The sequence below is a fragment of the Capra hircus genome, chromosome 26 (genome assembly GCF_001704415.2).
Source record: "Capra hircus breed San Clemente chromosome 26, ASM170441v1, whole genome shotgun sequence".
NCBI lineage: Eukaryota > Metazoa > Chordata > Mammalia > Artiodactyla > Bovidae > Capra > Capra hircus.
In genome coordinates this window covers 9635202-9658924 of record NC_030833.1, presented here as the reverse complement: position 1 = coordinate 9658924, position 23723 = coordinate 9635202, and the positions used below count along the sequence as shown (strand labels likewise).

The window sequence follows — 23723 nt, the reverse complement described above, 5'->3', positions numbered from 1 at the left end:
AGGTCCCCCACACTGCAGGCAGATTCTTTACCATCTGAACCACGCAAGGGAAGCCCTTGAATTTTCTGATCCAACATGTTCCTGACCAGCATCTTCCTTATTTGGGGTCAGAGGGGGTCTTTGTAGCTCAGTACCTTTGTAGTGGATGAGAGTCTGGGTTCAGTGTTGTAGTTTTAAGCCCCTGGCCTATCTCAAGTCACCCAGTTGCTTGGAACCTCAGTTTCTTCTTCAGTTAAATGGGCCCAGTGACCTCCCCATGTTATTAGCTGGTTTCTGCTCTGTCCCTGGCAGAGGCGATGCTGAAATAACCGCTGGTTTCCACCCACCGCGCCCTCCCAGCCTCCTCTTCTTTCCTTTGTTTTTGAGGCGGACAAACAGGAGGACTCTTACATTGCAATTAGCATGAGGCCTGGGCCAGGTCTTTGCTTTCTGGGCTGGTCCCCGTTTCTCGGAGCAGCTGCTCATTTTGACTCAGGAAGCAAATGCGAGAGGGACTCGGAGGTTTGCCTGGCTCTAGGGAGGAAGGGAGGGAGGAGAGCTTAGAGCTCTCCAGGACGGAAGCCCCGCGCTCCTCAGCCCTTGTGACTCGAGCTGGCTTTGTTTTGTCCCGTTTTGGTTTGAAGAGTAGTTTGGGGCTCCTGACTCTACTGGCCGTCACAGGTCATTGGGGATCAAGCAGGCTTTGTTGGATTAATCAGCCTGCCTAGGGGTGGAGGGAGCAGAGACGGTGGTGGAAGATTTTACCAGGAGAGGAGAGAGCCTGCCTCTTGGGTCTTGGTGTCCAGTGGCCCTGGATGCCTTGCTGTCTCCAACCCCACCTCTGCCCATCACCAGGATTAGCACAGAGATGCCCCAGACTGAGTCAGGGCAGCTCCAAGCCCTCAGAGCTCCTGATTCTTCAAGACCTAGGAGGGACGTGCCTACAATAAGAGGGGACCGATCCACTCTTCCCCTCCCCCGGGGCTGTGGGCTCTAGATCCTTCCTTGGGACTTCACTCTTTACCATGCCTGCGGTCAGGCTTGCCCCAATCATACACTCGGCCCCTCTGTCTCTTCGCCTCAAGGTTTCAGAGCAAATCTGTGCTGACAGGTTCAAGATGTGTTGAGACCCTGAGCTGGTGGCCTCCAGTATCCATCCCACGTCTTTCCTGGCATGTGGCGGCAGTGTGCACTTGACCTGCCCTGATTATCTTGGGTGGGAGGGACGTTAGTCCTCAGCTGGGAAGGGAGGTCACGCCTGACCTCGGTTTCCTGCAAGGCCCGGTGAATACGAGTGGCCCCTGGTGCCTGGTATTCTGTGACATCTGTGCGTTTACCCGTTTTGTTCACTCAACCCAACACAGCAATGCCAACCTTGTGTTTCCAGGGAAAGCTGCCCGTGCTACTGCTTGGCCGCTCCTCGGAGCTGCGGCCGGGAGAATTCGTGGTCGCCATCGGAAGCCCGTTTTCCCTCCAAAACACAGTCACTACGGGGATCGTCAGCACTACCCAGCGCGGTGGCAAAGAACTGGGGCTCCGGAACTCGGACATGGACTACATCCAGACAGACGCCATCATCAACGTGAGCCCGTTTGCCACAGGGTTGGGCTGTAGTTGGGAAGCTAGGCTGGGCTCAGACACCAGGGTGGAGTCAGGATCTTCATGGTGCTTCCAATAGGGTCCTTTTGAACCCCTTAAACAGACAAAGCAGGAGGGCTGGTCCCCAGATTGTTGGCAGTCTCCAGGGACTCCTGTGACGGGTACTTGAGATTTGCCCAAGTCTGCAGCCTGGAGAAGTTCTCCATCCTCCCGCTGCCCTGCCCCAGGGTCAGCCACCCCTGCGTCGAGCTGCCTGTGCAACCTTGTGGAAGGAGGGATGCTCAGCTTCGCACAGGCTCTGCAGCCCCCAGAGGTGTTTCCGCTGTCTTTGAGGGGGCACAGTCTGAGCACCAGGCCAACCCATTCGATGTCCAGTCAGGTCAGGGATTGTCCCACACAATCTCATCAGTGGAATCTTAATTTTAAGTCACATTTTCCCACTTCAGCTGTTTCCCTTTAGGACTGACGTTTCTCAAAAAGCATTTTCCCCTCCATCTGTCTAATAAATAAGAAACACAGCGTGTTTTGTGCACTCGCTGCCTCTAGTAGGCTTTATTCCCAAACCTTCTTGTGATCTGCATGAAGTAATGGAAATAGAGCAAACCGTGTGGATTTTCAGCCCCAGCAGCAAAGTAGGGGTCACATAGATGTGGAGGGAGATGGCACAGATTTGAAAGACCATGGCATTGAGCAAGTGGGTAGCCAACTTATTGTCGAGAGAGGGAAGATGTGTTAGGTGTTTTGGGAATTTTTTGTTGGCCTCTGGGCTTTGGAGAAAAAAAAAAAATATATCAATATATAAATACCCCATTTATGGTACTTAACACTCTCTGAAAACTGTTAAGGTCCTTTGTTTTGCCAGCAAAATATTAGATAGACAGGAAGAAATGTCAGGAAAGAATTTTCACTCAGGGGCCTGCCAGGCAGGGAGGTAGATTGGACCATTTAATTATATAAACTCATAACCTTTTAATTTTTGCTTATTTTCAGTATGGAAACTCCGGAGGCCCATTAGTAAACCTGGTAAGGCTTTCAAAAAATGTATCTATGTGTCTTTTTTTCCCCCCTTTTGATTTCTTTTCAGATATGAACTTGCCAAAGCATATTATCTAATCCTTTCAAATTGAAATCTGTGACCGCACTGTACCTTGCAAATGTCTCTTCTTATCTTTTCTGGAAAAAGTAAGGCATGCTGGTGTTTGGATTGGAAATGCTATGCCAGCGGACATGCTTGTGTCTCCACGTTACAAGTAAAGGCATTGGAATTCAGGTTTGATCCAGGACCAGTTAAAGGAGCCAGTCTTTATTTTGAAGGTGTCAGCAGTTCTGGCTTGCCCCTCAGTTGCCTGAGGAGCTGACTTGGCTCATCCATAGGCTTTGTCTTGGCTAGGAGCCTCCCTTAAGACCTGGCTTGGAATGAGGAGTTACCCCACTCACAAAGATGTCACCTAAGTTTGTATTTTATTTAAACATGAAAAGGGAAGCCTTTGAATCAGATTGTCAGAGCCAGGCTGCAGCTCAGGGTCCTGTATCCCAGCCCTCATTTATAGGTGATGAAATCTAAGCCACCTTGTTTAGCAAAGCCCAGGAGGGCAGTGCCTCCTGGATGGTCCCTCGGAGTCGGGGACTGAATTCTGAGTGCTACTGGAAGTGTGCAAGGAGCGACTTACCCACTCCTGGCAGTTTTCCCCTCTAAGCCCGAGTTGGACAACCTTGTTAAGAATAGTGTTCAAAATAATGGTTGGATGGCACGAGGCGAGCCTATTATTCCAGGATGGTTTCCTATGGTATGGCGTTCGCTAAACTGTGAATTTATCTTGAATGGAAGCACACACACTGGCTTCCTCCATGGTTTAAAGCTGGTTTGCAACAAGCAGAGGAAATGAGATTTGATTGTGAGATTCCGCCTCTCCCAGATCCCCGAGGCTGCTTGGAGATGAGGGTTTGTTTTCCTGGGGATAAAGTCTGTCCGCCCTGAGCACTAGATGGTTCCTCCCTGATGTCAGCAGAGGAATCTTAAGATTCCTGGAAACGGGAGAAGCAGGAAGGTATGGATAGCTACCTAAAGGTCTCTGAGGTTTTATTTTTTTTTAAACTTTTATTTTATCTTGGATTATAGCTGATTAACAATGCTGTGATAGTTTCAGGTGGACAGCAGAGGGACTCGGCCAAACATACACATTTATCTGTTCTCCCCCAAAGTCCCCTCCTGTCCCAGCTGCCACAGAACATTGAGCATATATATTAGAACATACATATATACATATACTTATATACATAGAACATTGTGCTATATATTAGTAGGACTCTGGGGCTTTTGGACATGTATTCCCTGCCCAAGGAGCAATTGTACATTTTGAAACTTTCTGATGCTGTGCTTTCATTGTGTTGATCACTCAGTCCTGAGTCCAGTGGGTACTGATTCTTCCACTGCTCAGCTTAGCTTAATGCTGTGCACAAGTCAGGCCTCTCGCTCTGTAATGCGGAAGCCCCATCCGTCCGTCTCCTCCTACCCCAATCATGTCTCTGAAGAGGCTCCAAGACTCCTTCCATGTAAATTCTCCACTCTCTCTCGGTGGGTATCTTCAGGTGAATCTTCATGGATTCAGCAAGCTATTTGCCTTTTGCTTTTCAGGATGGTGAAGTGATAGGAATTAACACACTGAAAGTGACAGCTGGAATCTCCTTTGCAATTCCATCTGATAAGATTAAAAAGTTCCTAACGGAATCCCATGACCGACAAGCCAAAGGTAAAGCAAACGCCCCTGGCAGCCCACCAGAGATTTTAGGCCTGGGGCTTGGCTACCCCTCAGAAACTGGAGGGCAGGGAAAATGACCCCCTGAAGTCAGCCACACCTTTCCTATCAAGAAGGGAAAGGAATGCATGTCACGAGGTCATCGATGTCTGACTGTTTTTTTTTGGCCTATGATCATGCATGTTTCATATGGTTCAATCTGTTATGTTCCAGGCATGATCTTGGGTGATTTCTGTACATCATTTCACTGCATCATTCATCAATGTCATTTAATTCCTTTGCCTGATCAGGTGGGACTTAGTCCCATTTTACTGATGAGAAAACTGAGATTCAAGGAGCTCATTCAGTCCACAAATGTTTAGTGACTCTTCTGCTCAGTGTCAGGCTGGGGGTTCGAAGCTCAACAGGGTCCCTGTCAGGTGTGCTCTTTACCTTCTACCTGGGGGAGAGAGGAGGCAGGTAGTGTCCCAGTCAGGATTTGAACCACAAGCTGAGAGCATCCCTGTATGGCCCTGACTACATGACAAACTGGGGGGATGGAACCCCACTGCTCCTGGTGTCCCCGGCACAGCCGCCAACTGGGCTGACCTTCTGCTTCCTTCTGTGGCCCCACCAGGCAAAGCCATCACCAAGAAGAAGTATATTGGCATCCGAATGATGTCACTCACACCCAGGTCGGTAACAGGACGTCCGTGTCTGTCTGTGTCTTAAATTCACTTATTTCTTTAAGTTCAAATATTTATTTGTTTACAATTGAAATATTTAATTTACGTGGCTGTGCTGGGTCTCAGTGATGGCATGTGGGATCTTTTAGTTGTGACACTTAAACTCTTAGTTACCACGTGTGGGATCTAGTTCCCTGAGCAGGGATTGAACCCCGGGCCCCCTGCACTGGGAGCTCTGAGTCTTAGCCCCTGGACCACCAGGGGTGTCCCTGTGTCTTAAATTTAAAACAGACCAACTTCAGAGGACTCTCATGGGCACCCCGAAAGAGAAACCTTATTCTGCCTCAAGACAGCTCAGTGTCTGGTTTAAGTACCGTTAGGAAAGAGAGGAGGGGCCATTAACCTTGGCCTCACATGGGCTTCCCTGGTGGCTCAGATGGTAAAGCGTCTGCCTGCAATGCGCGAGACCCGGGTTCCATCCCTGGGTCGGGAAGATCCCCTGGAGGGGGAAATGGCAACCCACTCCAGTACTCTTGCCTGGAAAGTTTCCGAGGACTGAGGAGCCTGGTAGGCTACAGTCCATGGGGTCGCAAAGAGTCGGACACGACTGAGCAACTTCAGTTTCTTTCATGTTGATTTGTCCTTCACGTTTGTTTCTGGGGTTCTGAGCAGATCCTTCCTTCTGAAAGATTCTGCTTCTCTTTGAAAGAAAGAAAAGAAAGTGAACTGAACTCCAAGTCTCCCGCATTGCAGGCAGACGCTTTACTATCTGAGCCACCAGGGAAGCCCACGCTTTTCTTTGAAGGCGGGCCTGACGAGCCCCCCCTCCCGCCACCCCCCACCTCCATGCCTTCCTCTTCCCACCTGATCTGTTGAAACCCACATTCCAGGAGTGCCCCAAGCCCCTCCCTCAGCGCCCCAGAGCGCCCTGCCTTTCCTTAGCTCTGCCGCCTGTGGGCTGGGGCTCCTGGAATGCCAGGCAGGCCGGCATGACTGATGGGCTTGTTTTCCCCAAGCTGGTGAAAGTTGTGGTATGTGCCTGCTAGACGCATGACATACTGGTGTTTGAACCTTGATGAAAAAACCTGGTGTGATTGTAGGCGTCTTGGTACCTAAGGGCCTGCTTGAAACTCTTGGAAGTTAAGTCGGCAAAGAGCAGAACCTGTTGATATAAATACTGATATCTTAATTACTGTAATTAACTGGCTATTAATTAATACGAACACATGACTATTAGTTTAGACAGGTGTGATAAATGGTGGTGCCTTTCTTAGCTGGCTTGCCAAGCCTGAAATGTGCATTAGGTCTTGTCTTGGAACTCTGAGAAATGGAAGCCTGGGGGATGTAGGAAAGGGAAGGAATGTGGGCCCGGGGCTCCAGCTTCCTGGGTTCCTGTCCCAGCTCTACTATTTCCTGGCTTGTGACCTTGAGATGACTTGAGCCCTGAGTGCCTCAATTTTCTCCTCTCTGGGATCAGGATAACCGGGCAGGCTTGTTGGTGTGTGGGGAGCACTGAGCGATTTTTAATATGTGTCAAAGCTGGGGTGAATGGGTGATGGCAGTGGTCACTAGCCACGGGGAGCCTACCCACCCTTTTTCGCGTGCTTGCTCAGTGCCGGGCACAGGACCAGGGGCTAGATCTAGATAAGATCATGTGGTCCTCATGACAACCTCATGGCACTGTGCCTGTTTAACAGGTGAGAAAAGCCAGGCACAGAGAGGTTAAGCAACCGCCCGAGATCACACAGTCAGGAAGGGGCAGAGCTGGGGTTCCAAAGCAGGCCAACCCTCACACTGTCCTGACTTCTTAAGTGGTTGTTGTGTGCGTGTCCAACTCTTTGTGACCCCATGAACTGCAACACGCCAGGCTCTTCAGTGGTAGCTACTCTCAATTAATTAATAAAAATGATAATGCTAAAACGTTTTTCTTGGTGTCATCCGGTAAATCTTTGACTCTAGGAAATAAGCAATTTGCAGCAGAATCAAAATCCCTGGACCCCTCCAGGGATTTTGGACCACTTCCCTGGACCACTTCCACTTTGGACCACTGGACCACTTCCCTGATGGTCCAGTGGCTAGGACTCTGCACTCCCAGCGTAAGGGGCCCGGTTTCGATCCCTGGTCAGGGAACTGGATCCCACATGATGCAACTAAATATCCTGCATGCCACAACAAAGATCTGGCTCAGCCAAATAAATAAAGAAACATTAAAAAATAATAATAAAAAGGAAACTTTAATAGTAAGACAAAAAAGAACCCTGATTTTTTTTTTTTACATTGGAATTTGACATTAGAATCAAGGATGGAGGAGAAGCCCTGTGGGAGCCCCGTTGTTCTTAATGATTAATCCAGGTGTTCTTTCTCCCAAGCAGCAAAGCCAAAGAGTTGAAGGATCGCCACCGAGACTTCCCCGATGTGCTTTCAGGAGCATATATCATCGAAGTAATTCCTGATACCCCCGCAGAAGCGTGAGTTAGAATTCTTCTCCATTTTCCTGATAATCATGTGTTTCTTGGAGGTAGCGGGTAGGGGACAGTTCTTTCCATCTCACCTCAGGTGACCATGAGGACCCTTGACAGAATGGTCCAACATCTGTGTCCATCCTGCCGGGCAGGGCTTCCAACCTGGCTCAGCTCAGGGCTTGTCGGCAGAAGGGTGCTTCCTGGCTAGACATCCTCTTCAGGAGGGAATCAGATGGACTTGTTAGGAGTCTCCGGGACAGACCTGGCTGGGGAAAGACGGTTGAAGGAACTCAGGATCACTGCCTGAGTCTGAGACCTCAGGCAGTGATCCTGGCCTAGGCTGCTAAAGGCATCTCTTTCTGATGCTAGAGGCATCTCTTCCTGAGGCCTTCTCTAATTATGCCTGTTACTAGTCAGGCCCTACTTATCCACACCCCTAGAAAATTAGCACAGGGAATATCAAAGTAACATGGAAAGAAGTTGCTCAACCCACAGTCAGGTTTATTACCTGTGGAAGTGTTAGTCGCTCAGTTGAGTCAGACTCTTTGCAGCCCCATAGACTATGTGGACGTAATATCCACGGAGACGTGCTAGACCAGGGAGTGGCCAGCAGACTGTTCCCAGGAGCCAGATCTGGTCTGCTGCCTGCTTCGGGGTTAAGATTAGATTTGCATTTTTATTTTGTTTTTATTTTTCATTTTAAAATTCACTTATTTTTTACTGAAGGATAATTGCTTTACAGAAAGATTTTGCATTTTAAAATGGTTGAAATTATTTAATTAAGAACAGTTATTTTAGGACGCTTAAAAATGCTACGAAATTCAAATTTTAGTGTTAGGTAAATGAAATCTTACTGGGGCACAGCCATGCCCAGCAGATTATATATTGTTTGTGGTGGCTTTTGGACTCCCATGGCAGAGTTGGGTTGTTGTGATGGGGACTATCTGGCCTGCAAAGACTGAAATATTTCCTCTCTAGCCATTTACCAAAAAGCTTTGCTGACCCCTGTCCTAGGCCACTAAGGTGCATAACAGCTTATTTGATGGTGTCACACACAAGAGTTAAGGTTACAGCAGCAATAGCGCAAAGCGGTGCCTCACAGTGGAAACATGCCTGTAGGCACTGTAGAGTTATAATACCCATGACGAGCACGCTGGCCACCACGGTCGCTGATGTGTTCTCACTTCCTTTGGGGTCAGTCTGTGATAAGATCAGACAGATGCTCACACACATTTCTATAGTGGACATGATTGCTGATGTGGCCTAAAAACCTCAAAAGGCAATCATGCAACCCATGGGTGGTTTAAGCCATTCTCATGAAAGTTAACTACCATCCCACCCTGTTTGCTCTGGGCTCTCAGGTCCTAAACTGTGCCTCTGTAGAGGTAAGGTTGCTCACCTTTCCTGGTGGCTGTGCCAGGAGACATGGGAACATTGCAGTCACGTTTCTGTTTGTGTTGCAGCGGGGGGCTCAAGGAAAACGATGTCATCATCAGCATCAATGGACAGTCGGTGGTCTCCGCCAACGACGTCAGTGACGTCATTAAGAAGGAAAGCACCCTGAATATGGTTGTCCGCCGGGGCAACGAAGACATTATGGTCACCGTGATTCCCGAAGAAATTGACCCATAGGCAGAGGCATGAGCTGGACTCCATGTTTCCCTCAGAGAACTCTCCGGTGGACGATGCTCGGTGACTCTGGGGCTGGTGGCACCGGATGCCCAAGACTTGACTGCCATGTTGCTTGTTCCGCAGAAACACTGGCCAGCAGAACCCTTCTTGATAGATCGCAGCCGAAAGCCAATGTAAAACGTTGTAGACCCACAGGCAGACGCTCTCCCTTCTGTATCCTATGTACGCAGCGCGCTTTTTCTTGCCAGCTTGGACCGTCCCTGCTTGGACAGTCAGCATCTGTCTTCTCCTTTAACAGAGTCACCATCTTAGTCCAGCCAAGGCAGTTGCTGTAACGCATAGATAAGAGGAAGGTCCCATGGGAGCCGGGATGGTACCGGGCGTGTTTATGCTTTCTTCCGAGTCAGCACCCAGAGGAGGGAGATGCCGAGACAATGGGATGGTGAGCGCTGGCTTCCGGAATGGCCGCAGTTGCCTCTTTTAGGAATCTCTTCAGAACTGGGAGCACAGTGACTTGAGTTATTAAAATACTTGTTCATACTTTGCGTCCTGGCGTCCTTCTTTCCCGGGAACAGCTGGTTACAGTCTGTTTGAATCGATTATCATGTCAACTGCCTGCTCTTTAAACCATGTTGTCTGTGTGAGGGTTGAGCTCGAGGTCTCACCAGTTATTTCAGAGTCAGCCTGGGGGTTCGCGAGTGCTGGGAACACGGTGCCCCATCACCCCGGATTCCTGAAAGAGGCTTGAAGTCAGTTGCCCTTGCATCTGGGGCTTTTCAAACTAAAAAGAGGCTATCAACCCCATATGTCATGCAATCAGTCAGCAAAGAGTCCCTGGTCTGTGCCAGGCAAGGCATAGGCCGAGGGAGAGGGCTGAGTATGGGGCGGAGCCCCAGAGCTTCCGCTGAGAGGCCAGGTCTCTTTCTGAAAGGAAGATGGTTCAGGAGACCGGGATGTGACCTGAGACCAGTCCGGAGTCTTTAGAAAGCACAGGCTGGAGCTGATTCTAGCTGTCATGGGCTCTGAAATAGAACCTTAAATCTTGGGGGGCTTTGGAGCAGGGCTCCCCTGACACGTCCTAGAACAGACACAGCCTCAAGCAGCTGTGGACCCCTTTATCTCCATGAAAGCTTCCAGGAGTTTGGGAAGCTGGACCCAGGAAAACTTGAGCTTGGGAATTTGCACAGACCTGAGTGCCTGCACACATCACAGAGGGGGCTGTTTACAGCCGGAGCAGAGGGTGAAGGCTTTCTAAGGGTCAGTCATCAGGAGTGGGTACTTGGACAGGGTGGAGGTTCAGTTCTGTAGATTGAGAACTTTAACCCTCCTTTGACCACTAGACCTCGACGATCCATTCGTAACTGGAGAAGCTACGGCAGGTCAAAGGCCCAGGTGAAGTGGAGGGGTAGCAGAACCAAGCCCTTGTCGGTACGGTGCTTGGCAGCCGGGCTGCTGGTGTTCTGTGTCCCTCTGCTCCCTGCTTAGATGACCTCGTAGAGTCAGGAAGGAGCCAGCAAACGCCCTCCCTGCTGGCGTGGGTTTTGCGTCCCCTCCCTCCTCATTAAAGGTGGTGACTCAGAGAATGGCCTTCAGCTCCAGGGCTCAGACTCAGATGCTCTGCCTCTTGGCCTGCTCCTCTGGTGGTCCCCGGGGCTGAGGGGCTGCCCCAGGTGGGGAGGATGTGCGGGGTGGCATGTGGTCAGAGGCGGCCCGGCCACAGCCCATCTGTCTTCGGCCTGTCATCCACTCAGGAGATCACAGATGGTTCCTCTGGAAGGAACTGGCCTGGCGGCTGGCAGGCCTGGATCCTCCATAAACATTCAACATCTCCCGAAGGTCCACAGGGCTCTGGGTGGGGTCTGAGTTTTGTCTGCCTATGTGGAAACCTACAAGGCTGCAGAAAGGACAGCGTGGCATGCTGTGGGCACATGCTGTGCTTGGTTACAAGGCTCCACTGGCCTCTGGGACCCTCTGTCCTCTGAGGATTACATATCCTTGCACTCCATACTCATCCTTTTAGATTTCACCAGATTCCTTAAAATAGATGTTTATTCCTCTTGCTTTGGGCTGTGATGGAGGTCTTTGCAACATGAATTAGCCTTGAAACCTGAGAGGCAGAGCTGAGTTGAAAGAGCATGGTTTTTGGAGTTAGACAGACTTGGGTTTACTCTGCTGTCTAGATCTTACTGGCTGTGTGACATTTGAATAGTTACTTAACCTCTCTTTGCCTGTTTCCCAGATGGGAATAGTAATAGTACCGACTTCTTATGGCTGTTGTGCGGATTAAATGAACTAATACACAGCACAAGGTAGTCACTCAGTAAATGCTAGCAATGTATATGTGAACCGTCTTTGAGCCCTCTGTAAAATGGGGAACAATGACAATGTCCCTCTTGCACTGGAGTTGTGAGGGTTAACCATGATAGCACGTGCCACTTGGTCAGTATAGCTGCTATTGTTTTGTTATTAGCCTGCCAGCCTGATGCTGGGAAAGAATGAGGGCAAGAGGAGAAGAAGGTGACAGAGGATGAGATGGTTGGATGGCATCACCGACTCAATGAACATGAGTTTGAGCAAACTCTGGAAGATGGCGAAAGACGGAAGCCTGGCGTGCTACAGTCCCTGGGGTCACAAAGAGTTGGACACGACTGAGTGACTGAGCAATATTAACAAGCCTGCCATTGCTCTGGGGTTTAATAACGCTCACAGTAGCTGACATCCGTTGGTGCTTGCTGCGTGACAGATGCCATTATTAGCTAGTAGTTCAGTCCTCAGTTCAGCCCTGAGGCGGACACTGCATTTATCCCCTCTGACAAGTAAAGAAATGGCTGTTCAGAAATTAGTCCTTTTGCTTAAGACACTGAGCTCATAAGTGGGAGCTTTGATGTAAGCCCAGGAGGTCTGAGCTCATGGCTTTTGTAAGGTGCCATCCAGCCCATCTTTGCCTTCTTAGGACCAAGCCTTCTGGTCCCTCTGTCTGTCTAGCTTAAATCCATCTCCACTTCTAGAAGGTGGTCATGGGGACCTGTGGGCCGGGTTTGTGTCCCCTCCTCGCCCGCTTGGGCCCATCAACAACCACTTCTCTGTCTCCTGCAGAGTTCCCTCTGCCTGTCCACCACCTCCCAATCTCAGCCCTCCAGGCTCCAGCCCTCTGCTTCCAGCTTTGGCAAAACCTCAAGCCACCAATCACAGGGCACATTTGCATCGCTGGCCAATCCCCACCCGGCCCTGCAGGAAGCTTCAAGACAGAGGCCCTGAGTGCAGAGCTCTCTTTGCTGCACCTTCTAGGCCCAGCTGAGTGGCGGTCGTGCCAGCAGCTCTGGACAGGAACCTGCTCTTTTCTGGCTTGATGTCTCCATCTGAAAATTGGAAGAGTGCCCCATGTCTGGTGGGTGTGGTGAAAGGCAGGATATTTTTACGAGAACTTGCGTGCTGCTCGTCTCCACCCAGTCAACGCTTTAAACAGGCCCGAGCCTCTGAGATAGTGCTCTGATTGGCAGGCAAGGGCACTGGGCCCTTTTTAGGGAAGTGCCACTGAGGACAGGGGCAGGCTTGCTGAGGTTGTGCGGAAGAGGGCCGGTGTCTGGGCGGGTGGACAAGGCAGGTTCCAGATGATGATAAAAACTGCCTTCCCCTTTGAAGGTGGTTATAAGTGAGGACGGGGCCCCGTGGTGGCTCAGCCTGTAAGGAATCTACCTGCAATGCAGGACACTCAGGTTGGGAAGGTCTCCTAGAGAAGGAAATGGAGTACCCACTCCAGTACTCTTGCCTGGGAAATCCCGTGGACAGAGGAGCCTGGCGGGCTATCCACGGGGTCACAAAGAGTCGGACAGCTGAGCATCGAATACTCTCACTTTCGTAAGTGCGGCCAGGGGTTGGTGGCAACAGGCTGGCAAGTAGGCTTTTACCGTTCCTGCTAACACCCATCAGTTGGTGGGACTGCCTGGAGCGTCAGGCTGAGTGGTTGTAAGACTTGGCGCAAAGGCATTTTCAAGAAGAAATGCAGGACTTCCCTGGTGGTCCAGTGGTTAAGAATTGGCCTGCCAATGCAGGGGGCACGGGTTTGATGCCTGGTCTGGGAAGACTCCACCTGCCGGGCATCTCAGCCCGTGCACCGCAACTACTGAAGCTCGTGTGACTACCGTGCTCTGCAACAAGAGAAGCCTGCCGCAAAGAGAAGCCCGTGTGTGTGCCTGGAGAGCAGCTGCACCTCGCTGTGACTAGAGAAAGCGCGAGGGCAGCAACAAAGACCCAGCACAGCCGGACATAAATAAATCCATCATTTTTTTTTTTTTTAATGAAGAGGAACTGCTGTCTGGGCCCCGCTTGCAGCCATTCTGATGATGTCACTGACAGCTGGGCTGTGGCGGGCAGCCTGCTCTCAGTGCTGCCCTCTCCGCCATGTGGTCCTGCCCTCCTGGGTCAGCCCCTCCTGACCCCGTGCCTGCCCGCCTGGCAGCTGCGACTCACCTGCTCCACAGAGCCTCCTGCCTCTCTCCCAGGGCCACCGCCACAGGCCACTCCCCAGCTCTTCTGCTGGGAGCCCACGCAGTTCTGAGGAACTGTCTTGAGAACTGGCTCAAGGGATGTGACTGTTTGCCAGCTGGATCTGAGAGGACCATCAAGGATGCTGGCTTGCAGAGTCATCCCTTTTTTTTTTCTTGGTAATATTTATTTATTTGGCCGTTGGAGTTTTAGTTGTGGCATGAGGGACCTTTGATCTTCGTTGCAGCATAGGGGATCCTTTACTTGAAGCATGTGAACCCTTAGTTGTGGCTTGCGGGATCTAGTTCCCTGACCAGGCATTGAACCTGGTCCCGTGCATTGGGAGCGTGGAGTCTTAGCCAATGGACCACCAAGGAAGCCCCCATCTCTGTTTCGAAACAAGCATTGTTGGTTACACTTCTGAGCCTGTGTCCCCACCCTCCCAACTCCCCCGACCCTCTCAGGATACACTGAGCCACAGCTCATAGGAAGGAAACTGCCAAATACAAGGCCATTAATAGAATGGAATAAGACTGGAGTGTTGGAAGCACCCATCAGAAAGGTCACAGTCTGCAGGATGCTGGGCTACCTGGGCCGCTGATCCCATCTGGGTCCTGTTTCTGGGACCCAGCTGAGCTGTTTGGTTGCTGTTTGGTTGCTGTTTGTGCCAGCTGCCGCCTGGAGGCCGCAGTACTCTGTTCTTCCATCAAAATGAGGGTGGAGCGCACAGAGAGCAGAGGCCTTCCTGCCAAAAGACAGTTGTTTTATTTAGAACTTTAAAAGGTGATTGCCTCTGTGTGGTGCCCACCAAGGATCAGCAAACATCAAATGAAACAACGTTAACAAATGCATTATTAGTTAAAAAAAAAATTAAAAGTGGAGCATCAGAATGCTCTCTGGAAACATTTCTGTAAAGTGTGTCTCACGGGCCAGGTGAGCTTTTGTAGTTAAAGTGCCTGATCCTCTCTTACCCCATCTCCTCTCCCTCCTCCGCCTTCACCATCAGTTCAGTTCAGTCTCTCAGTCGTGTCCGACTCTTTGCGACCCCGTGAATCGCAGCACGCCAGGCCTCCCTGTCCATCACCAACTCCCGGAGTTCACTCAGATTCACATCCATCGAGTCAGTGATGCCATCCAGCCATCTCATCCTCTGTCGTCCCCTTCTCCTCCTGCCCCCAGTCCCTCCCAGCATCAGAATCTTTCCCAATGAGTCAACTCTTCGCATGAGGTGGCCAAAGTACTGGAGTTTCAGCTTTAGCATCATTCCTTCCAAAGAAATCCCAGGGCTGATCTCCTTCAGAATGGTCTGGTTGGATCTCCTTGCAGTCCAAGGGACTCTCAAGAGTCTTCTCCAACACCACATTCAAAAGCATCAATTCTTTGGCGCTCAGCCTTCTTCATAGTCCAACTCTCACATCCATACATGACCACAGGAAAAACCATAGCCTTGACTAGATGGACCTTAGTCGGCAAAGTAATGTCTCTGCTTTTGAATATGCTATCTAGGTTGGTCATAACTTTCCTTCCAATGGGGACAGTGAGGTTCAGAGCAGTTTAGTAACCAGCCTAATGTCATCCAGCAAGAAGGAAGGTAAAGTTGCTGTGTTGGAACCCAAGTGTCTGGGTCAAGCCCTCTCTTAACCACTAAGCCCTTGTCTTCTTTGGCTGATGCTGTCCTGTGACATTTGAAGCTTAAGAGCCGTGTTTCCAGTGTGGTATAATTTTCATTAGACCCATCTCTGAAGAAGTGATAACCTGAGTGGCTGTTTGGTGAGAATGCCTGCAGAACAGGAAAGCTCTCAAGAGTTCACGGCCATCGCCCCGCACCAGCAAGGTCGTAAGTGCTGTGGGCAGTAAGAGAGAGCCTGGGGCATGCCTGCCTAGCATTTGTTTACAGATAGTCTAGGCATCAACTCCCAGATGTCTGGGCCTTTTCTGTTGTGCTGTCTTCTGAAGAGTCATCAGCTCTGAAATGATACCCAGGGTAAGCAGTGTGCTCCATCGTTGAAGGCCTGGCCCTGATGCTGAGCATAAAGAACACAGCTTAAAACCCCCAGAAGAGAAGATCAGTAAAACACTTAACACTGTGACTTCAAACTGCTTCCAAATCCTGACAGTCGAGAATCTTCAACATTGCTTAAAATATTTTATCGAAGTATAGTTGATTTACAATGGTGTGTTAATTTCTGCTGTACAAAGTGATTCAGTTATACATATATATACATTCTTTGTTTTTTAATTAATGTATTTATTTTAACTGGAGGCTAATTACCTTACGTGGTGGTTTTCACAATACAGTATTGTAAAGTAAAATAAAAATAAATAAAAAAATAATGAAAAAAAAAGAATCCTCAGTGTTTTTAGCTGTTACCTGGTTTATCATCCTTGTCCTTCCCCTTGTAAATTAACTGCACTGACATTTCATAACTGAAACTGAGAAAGGGGGAGAGGGTAGGAAAGAGTCCAACCTGCTCTCCTGTATTAATGAAAGGAGATCAATGTGAGCAGGAGTTTCAAAAGAGTCTCTCAAGACAGGGCAGTGAATGAGGGGCTTGCCAAACTAGTTTCTTCTTTACAAAAACATTTTTTTAATGTGGACCATTTTAAAAGTCTTTATTGATTTGTTACAATATTGCTGCTGCTTCTTCTTTTTTTAATGTGTTAACATAGTGGCCGTGAGCCATGGGATCTTAGCTGCCTGACCAGGAATCAGATCTGCACCCCTGCACTGGGGGAGCAAAGTCCCGACCACTCTACCACCAGGGAAACCCCAGTTTCTACTTTTCACCTTGGTTGCACGCCAGCTCCTGTGACCTTTTATCCAGCACGGTTTTCTGGGCCCTGTGCTGTGCTGAAAGGCTTAACAGCCACCATCCCAGGGAATTCTGATGGCGCCCCTTTGTCAACTTTGCAGCCCCTCTTTTTAGGGGAGGAGATTGAAGCTCAGAGGGACAGCCATCCTCATTCAATGACACACTGAAGAGAGTGTGTCAAAGAGAAAGTAAAAATCAGGCTGTTTGCCTCTTGAGCCTGGGCACAGGCTCTCACCACCGTGGCCCAGCGCTTCCTTCTGTCCTGGCGGCTTAGTTGGTCTGGAACCCCAAGCCCAGTCCCTTTCGTGGATTCGGGTGGAGCAAGGGGTAGACGTCTGTCACACAATTTTCTCATCAGTAAAAATTACTTTACACTGAAAATCCACAAAGAGTGAAAACAAAAGCATCTAGAAAGAAAAGTTCTGTCTACACAAAAGCATGCACATGGAGGTTTTAACAGCTTCATTCATAATCACCAAGGCTTGGAAGCAAGCAGTGTATTCTTCGGTAGTTGAACGGTTAAATAAACTGTGGCGATACATCCAGACAATGGAATATGACCTGATGCTAAAAAAATGAGCTGTCAAACCATGAAAAGATATGGAGGAACTTTAAATGCTTGTTACTAAGTGAAAGAAGCCAATTTGTAAAGGCTACCTACTGTATGATTACAACCATATGGCATTTTGGGAAGGGCAAAACTGTGGAGACGGTAAAAACAAAAAAAGCCAGTGGCTGCCAGGAGTTAAAAGGGAGAGAGATCAACGGGTGAAGCACAGAGGATTTTTCGGGCAATGAAACTATTCTGAACTCCACTTTCTGCTCGGTTTTGCTGTGAACCTAGAACTGCCTTCAAAAATAGCCCATTAATTAAAGTTTTAAAACAAACACCTGAACAACATGAATTCACAATCAAGCCCTCGAGCCAAAGGAAGCACCTGTCCGACCCAGAAAATGACCTCGGGATCCGCTCACCCACACCGGCCTCCAGCATTGCCCCTTTCTGCTTCCTTCGGCTCAAAACCGCAGATTCAAGACAGGTGTTCCAGGAGAAGGTGAGAGGCGGGTGTATTTTAGGGCCTCCCAAGGAGGAGATGCTCCAGCAGGCTCAAACCCGCAGGGTTCATCCTGAAAGAAAATGAACGCCCCAGTCCCAGCAGCTGGGAGTGTCGTTGCTGGCCCCCATGTGGCCCTCATGTAGCTTCAAGCCAGGTTCCTTGCAGCCTACTCTGCCACTTGCTTCCCAATGCGTCCTGGTCTGGGACAGAAGTGCACATTCTGATGGAAGAAAATCTGTTCTTGACTAATGAGGTGGGGCTGGAGGTGGTGCGGAGCGCTATGCCTTGGGCAGGGCAGGGCGGGGCGGGCGCTGTGAGGTGCTCCACATCGGTGTGCGTTTCTATGCCCGGGGAGCACACCCCTCTCCTGCGACAGTCACCTATCCTTGTGACAAGATCCCTCAGAGTCCAAGCAGGATGGAGGAGGCTTCTGAGGACCAGAGCTGCCTCTGTTCCGTGAAGCCACCGTCTCCTCCCTCCTGGACTCTTAGGCGGTGCCTTTTCGCCTCTGGCGTTGGGGCCTCTGGCCCCAGGGGCCCCTGTCTGGCTAACATGCCCCTTCCTTCCATGAATGCCCTGCTGAGCCCACTTAGGGGTGTGAGGCTACTAGGTCTGGGACCTCCTGGTTCCTTCTCACACGGGGCCTCTCCCCTCCTCCCAGTTCCTTTTATAACCTCCACTATCTGTGAAGCAGGCATTTGGCATCTGAACTCCAGAACCCCTGAACAGTTTATTACTGGGCTGGGAGAGGAGGGAAAATCCCATTCAACTTTGTGGCTTGGATGACGGCATAGATGTGTCCACTAGAGGGTGAACTGACCTCATGGAAGTCCAGGGAGATGTCAGAGGACCCGCCAGGGGGAGCAGGAGGACCAATTGGCCAGCCTGCAGGCAGGAATGGGCAGCTTCCTCCAGCCATGACCGTGGGCAGCACCACCAAGCCCAGGGGGTGCAGCTTGGAGCCCCCTGCCTCTCCCGGTTCCCTTCTGGGCTCCGGCCGCAGCAGCCCCCATCTCCTCTGTGCACACACACCCTGATCTCATGCACTTGTCTGCTTGTTTTCTGCTTCTTTCTCCTCCTAACATACAAGCCTCCTGACAGCAGGGATCTCACACACAGCCTCTCCATCGGGGCAAGGAGGAGTCAACGAACGGCTGAGGAATGCTGAAGAAATGAGAGGCCGTGGAGAAATGTCTGGCACGCTATCCGGTGTTTGCAGCATCTGTCTTGGCCAACAGGAAGCATCCTGCAACTGCTGGCTTCCTTTTCTTTGAAACCTGGGACTACTAGACCCAGCGGCGGGGAAGTACCACCAGGAGCACCTCTCTGATCTTTCGTTTGTGTAGCTGGTTTCCTCGCCTGCCGTAGCCGTCTCCTCTGGTCAGAGTTCTCTTTTCCTGTGAAGCATCACTCCCGTTCTTGATGATCATCAGGACTTAGTGGCACCGGGCTGCGATCTGGGGTTGCCCACTGTGTATCTGTCCACCTGGGCACGCCTGTCTGAGGAGCCCTTCCACTGTGGATCCCTGACCCACCAGACCCACCCTTGAGCTGAGCTAGGGAACCTTCATGCTAACCAGTCCTGTAGCTGAGAACCCCTGCCCAGGAGATCAGATCTGTTCCATGCCGTACTGGCCTCTCCTCCTCCCAGCAAGAAACTCTGGGAACTGAGATGGAAGGCAGGCATCTCCAGGGTGGTGAGTTGTCAGGCTGAGAACATTTGATTTACAGCTTCTGCCCTCCTCTGTTCCCACACCTCCTGGGGCCTCCTGGCCTCTCCCATCACTGATGTTTTCTTAGGCTCTGATGTGACCCACTCACTCTTGGCAGGGATGCTGAGCGAATCACCCTCCTGACGTCTGGAATCTTCCTTGTTCTTAAAGGTTGAGGTTGCTGGGGTTCCAGACAGTGAATGGTGGGGGTACACAGTGGGGCCATTGGGCAGGATGGTTCCAGGCCAGTGTGAGGCAGGGGAGGCAGCTGAGCAGAACTGGGTCGGAATCCACATGCTGCCAGGCGCTCAGCCTGGAACTCGCATTGCAGGCTGCATTGCAGGTGATCTGGAGAGTTATTTCGTCTCTTGGGGCCTCAGTCTGTTCCTGTCTCTGTCTCTCAGGAGAGCAAACACCCACTTTCCATCTAATCAGGTTGAACAATTGCTCCCATTTTGCTAGATTCGCTTTTTTATAAACACCAAGGGAACGCCGTACAAATACCTCTGAACTTCCCTTTGGCCACCTTTGCCCAATCCCAATCCTTCCTGCCTCCTCACCCCCAGAGGCAACCGTTGTTATTAATTTGATGTGTCGCTTTCTCAGACATTTATGTATTGCGTGTATATCTATGGGCAACATGTACTGTTTTATGCCAGCTTTTAAGAGTTTCATTCACGATGTCATAGTGGGTCTTTTTCTGTCGTTTTGTTTTTATGCAGCTTTGTTTTCTGAGGTGCATCCTGTTGTGATATATCTGTACCTGTCTGCCTATCTCACCATCATGGGACTCTATCATCTGAATATGCCAGGGTGAGCTGTGCTGTTTCCTGACTGGTGGACCCTTATGGTGATGAGGTCCAGGGTCTTGATCTGTGACGTGGGAGTACTCAAACCTTTCTCATACACTGCAGAGCCTACGTGAGGGGCCACAGGGGAAGACACCTCCTTTGGCCCTTCTTAAGACCTACAAGGAGTGGTTTTCCAGCCCCCTGGATGAGTCCTGTTGCAGGACACACTGTGTCCAGCATCTTCCCCAGGGGCCAAGGATGGCAGCCCTTCCGATTGGCCCCATAAAAGGAGGGCTTGTGACCCAGTGAACAGGGTCAGCCCTGGGGGTATCACTCAAAGATTGGAAGCAATTTTAGGACTCCTCTAACCCAATTTCCCACACAAGTTAGCACCATGGGCTATCCTTTCCTTCCAGTCTCTAAAAAGCAGCTCTGTCTTATATTAGGTCCAGAAAAATCTGTAATCTGGTAAATTTTACCTTTTTGCCCCAATTCTGCCTGTGGGGGTCATACAGGTCATCCAACCCCCAGCACGTTGCACACTCAAGGGCAGCAGCTACGTCCATCCTTCCTTCTGTCTTTCATTTGCTAGATTGTGTGCCTAGTCGCTCAGTCGTGTCCAGCTCTTTGTGACCCCATGGCCTATAGCCCGCCAGGCTCCTCTGTCCATGGGGATTCTCCAGGTAAGAATATTGGAGTGGGTTGCCATGCCCTCCTCCAGGGGATATTACCAACTCAGGGGTCAAACCCAGGTCTCCCACATTGCAGCCAGATTCTTTACCATCTGAGCCTGCAGAGAAGCCCAAGAATACTGGAGTGGGTAGCCTATCCCTTCTCCAGGGGATCTTCCCGACCCAGGAATCAAACCCAGGTCTCCAGCATTGCAGGCAGATTCTTTACCACATGAGCTACCAGGGAAGCCCCATTCTCTAGGCTAAGTGAAGAGAAGAGAAGTGAAAGTCACTTAGTCGTGTCCGACTCTTTGCGACCCCATGGCCTATACAGTCCATGGAATTCTCTAGGCCAGAATTCTGGAGTGGGTAGCCTTTCTCTTCTCCAGCAGATCTTCCCAACCCAGGAATTGAACAGGGGTCTCCTGCATTGCAGGCGGATTCTTTACCAACTGAGTTATCAGGAAAGCCCCGATAGCTAGGCTAACCAGACACAGTTTAAGAAGGAGATGCAGCTTTCCTGGGTGCAGTCTCCCACCTCTTTACCATCCCGCTCATCCTCTGAATGTGTTTGTTTCCAGTTTTAGATGAGAGATTCCTGGTGAGCTGAGTTTCTGTTGAAATGTTTGGGACTGCAGCAAATGCCAGAAATGAGTAAGGGGTACCCTCTGTGGATGCTGTTTACCTTAGGTATTAACAACTTTGCACTGAGCATCTGTTGATTTTTCTGTTCAGCATCCTCTCTCCATTCCCCAATTTTCTCAGGATTACCTCTTCACCTCTTCACCCAACTCACGTGGAAAGTGGAATGGGCGTCCAGGCTGCCTTTTCTAAGAGCCATTTCCTGCGTCCTGGCACAGTGAGGGCATCAGGGCCCTGGAACCTCTGAGAGTGATTAGGGCTTCCACGTCCCTCCTTTCCAAGTCCCCTGATGTTCATTGCTGAGGACACCCATGCTTTATTGTAGGCAGTTGACTCAGACTTATGTAAATGGCTGTGTCAAGCTCTGCTTTCTGATCTGTTGGCCTTTTAGGTTGGAACCAAGAGATTCTGGATTAAGGCTGTGGGTCACTTTAACGGAGCAGATTCAAATTGGAGAGCTGCTGGCAGCCAGGGGTTGCCTTGATAAGCAGAGGAAATCCAAGCAGAGAGAGGGGAAGACAATGAAACAAGAGGCGAGTGGGAGAGCTCTGGCAGAGCAGAGATGAGGGAAGGAGAGTCCTAAGCAGTCCGAGCCCCTGCCTTCCAGCCCGTCCTGGACCTTGGAGACCATGAGACACCCCAGATGTATAACGAATTTCCCTTTGTGTGTGAGTTGCGTCCAGTCACTTTCTATTTCTTGCAACCGCAAGACTTGATTAATGCAGGCTGGAAGCCAAGCTGATTCCACAGCCGGAAATGGCCATGTGACCCACTCTCAATCACATCTGTTCACTCTTCCCCTCTCGCTGTGGCTTCTATCCCAGAGTTTTCGAATGTCCACTGTTATACTGTGTTTTTATTTTAAGCTGCCCCTATCGCCTCGGAAGTCAGTAGGGAAGGACCCTGGAACCAGTGAAACACAGGAGCAGAGGGGAAGCTCCCTGTTAAAAGCCTCAACCTGGACATTGTTAGGGACCCCATTCCACCACTGCATCTGATCCAGAGAGAAGAAACTCAGCTCCCAAATGGGAAACATCTGTCCTTGTAATTGACTTACAGTTTCTGAGGCCAGGAGGACCGAGCAGCCCAAGGTGTCAGGAGCTGTGCTGAAGTCTGGGTCAGGCCAGGGTCAGCACCCACATTAGCCACACCCAGCTGCTGGATGAACTGAGTAATCTGAGAAGGAAGTCCGCTCTCCTCCCCGCCTCACCTCTGGTCACGCCATGCGTCAGCTTGGAGGCTTTTGGGTTTAGGCTGTGCCAAGGAGTGGCTCTGCATGGGGGAAGGTGGGGCACCTTGGTTTTGGTCCAAGCTTGGCCACTCATAAGCTAGGTGAGCTTGGCCAAGGGAACCTTTAATTCTGTGTGTGCATGTGTGTTTGTGTGTGTGTGTGTGTGTATGCACGTGTGTGTGCTATCTCATGGAGTTTTAAGAGGATGAAATTTTAAAAATTGGATCAGGGAGTTTTTGCCAGGTTATAATAATAATCACGAAAATGACCATTTGCTGAAGATAGAAGGGTGTTGATTCTCAGTGTTGGTGAAGATGCGGACAAGAGGGAATCTTCATACACTGTTGATGGGAATGTAAATTGGTGTAGCCACTGTAAAAAGCAGTATGGAGGCTTCTCAAAAAAATGGCAAGTATAAAAATACCATATGACCCAGCAATTCCTTTCCTGAGTATTTATAAAAACAACAACAACAACCCCAAAAGCACCCATTCAAAAAGATACGCACACCTCAGTGTTCATAGCAGCTTTATTTTATAATTGCCAAGATATGGAAGCAACCTAAGTGTCCATCGACAGATGAATGGGTAAAGAAGCTGTGATATGCATACACAGTGGAATACTACTCAGCCAAGAAAAAAGAATGAAATTTTGCCACTTGCAACCACATGGATGGACTTGGAGGGCATGGTGCTAGGTGAAATAAGTCAGACAAAGAAAGACAAATACTGTCTGATATCACTTATCTGTGGAATCTAAAAAAGAAAACAAATTAGTGAATGTAACAAAAAGAAACAGACTCACAGATATAGAAAACAAATCAGTGGTTGCCAGTGGGGAGTGGGGAGAAGGGACAATACCAGTGTAGGAGTTTAAGAGGTACAAACTACCATATAAAAATAAATGAGCTACAAGGATATCTACAACACAAGGAATGTAGCCAGTCTTTTATAACAGCTATAAACAGAGTATAACCTTTTTAAAAATTGCAACTCACTGTATTGGGCTCTTGCCTGGAAAATCCCATGGACAGAAAAGCCTGGTAGGCTACAGTCCATGGGGTCGCGAAGAGTCGGACACGACTGAGCGACCTCCCTTTCACTTTTCATTTTCATGCATTGGAGAAGGAAATGGCAACCCACTCCAGTGTTCTTGCCTGGAGAATCCCAGGGACGGCGGAGCCTGGTGGGCTGTCATCTATGGGGTCACACAGAGTCGGACACGACT

At 49.9% G+C, this 23723-nt stretch overlaps 1 protein-coding gene and 1 long non-coding RNA gene across 2 annotated transcripts in view; one reads left to right on the top strand and one right to left on the bottom strand.

Annotated features, from left to right (window-relative positions):
* The window catches only part of HTRA1 (HtrA serine peptidase 1), a 59332-nt gene extending 49699 nt beyond the window's left edge, over positions 1–9633 (top strand). Inside the window, exons 4-9 of the mRNA XM_018041506.1 lie at positions 1367–1561; positions 2569–2601; positions 4214–4328; positions 4951–5008; positions 7372–7467; positions 8925–9633. Coding sequence (XP_017896995.1) covers positions 1367–1561; positions 2569–2601; positions 4214–4328; positions 4951–5008; positions 7372–7467; positions 8925–9093 — 666 coding nt within the window. The 3' untranslated portion in view covers positions 9094–9633. The remainder of the gene's footprint in view (positions 1–1366; positions 1562–2568; positions 2602–4213; positions 4329–4950; positions 5009–7371; positions 7468–8924) is intronic.
* On the bottom strand, positions 7476–14612 carry LOC108634034. The gene is made up of 3 exons (XR_001917320.1): positions 13564–14612; positions 8861–11200; positions 7476–7727 (listed from the first exon to the last, which is right to left on the bottom strand). It is a non-coding gene; the product is annotated as an uncharacterized LOC108634034 (long non-coding RNA).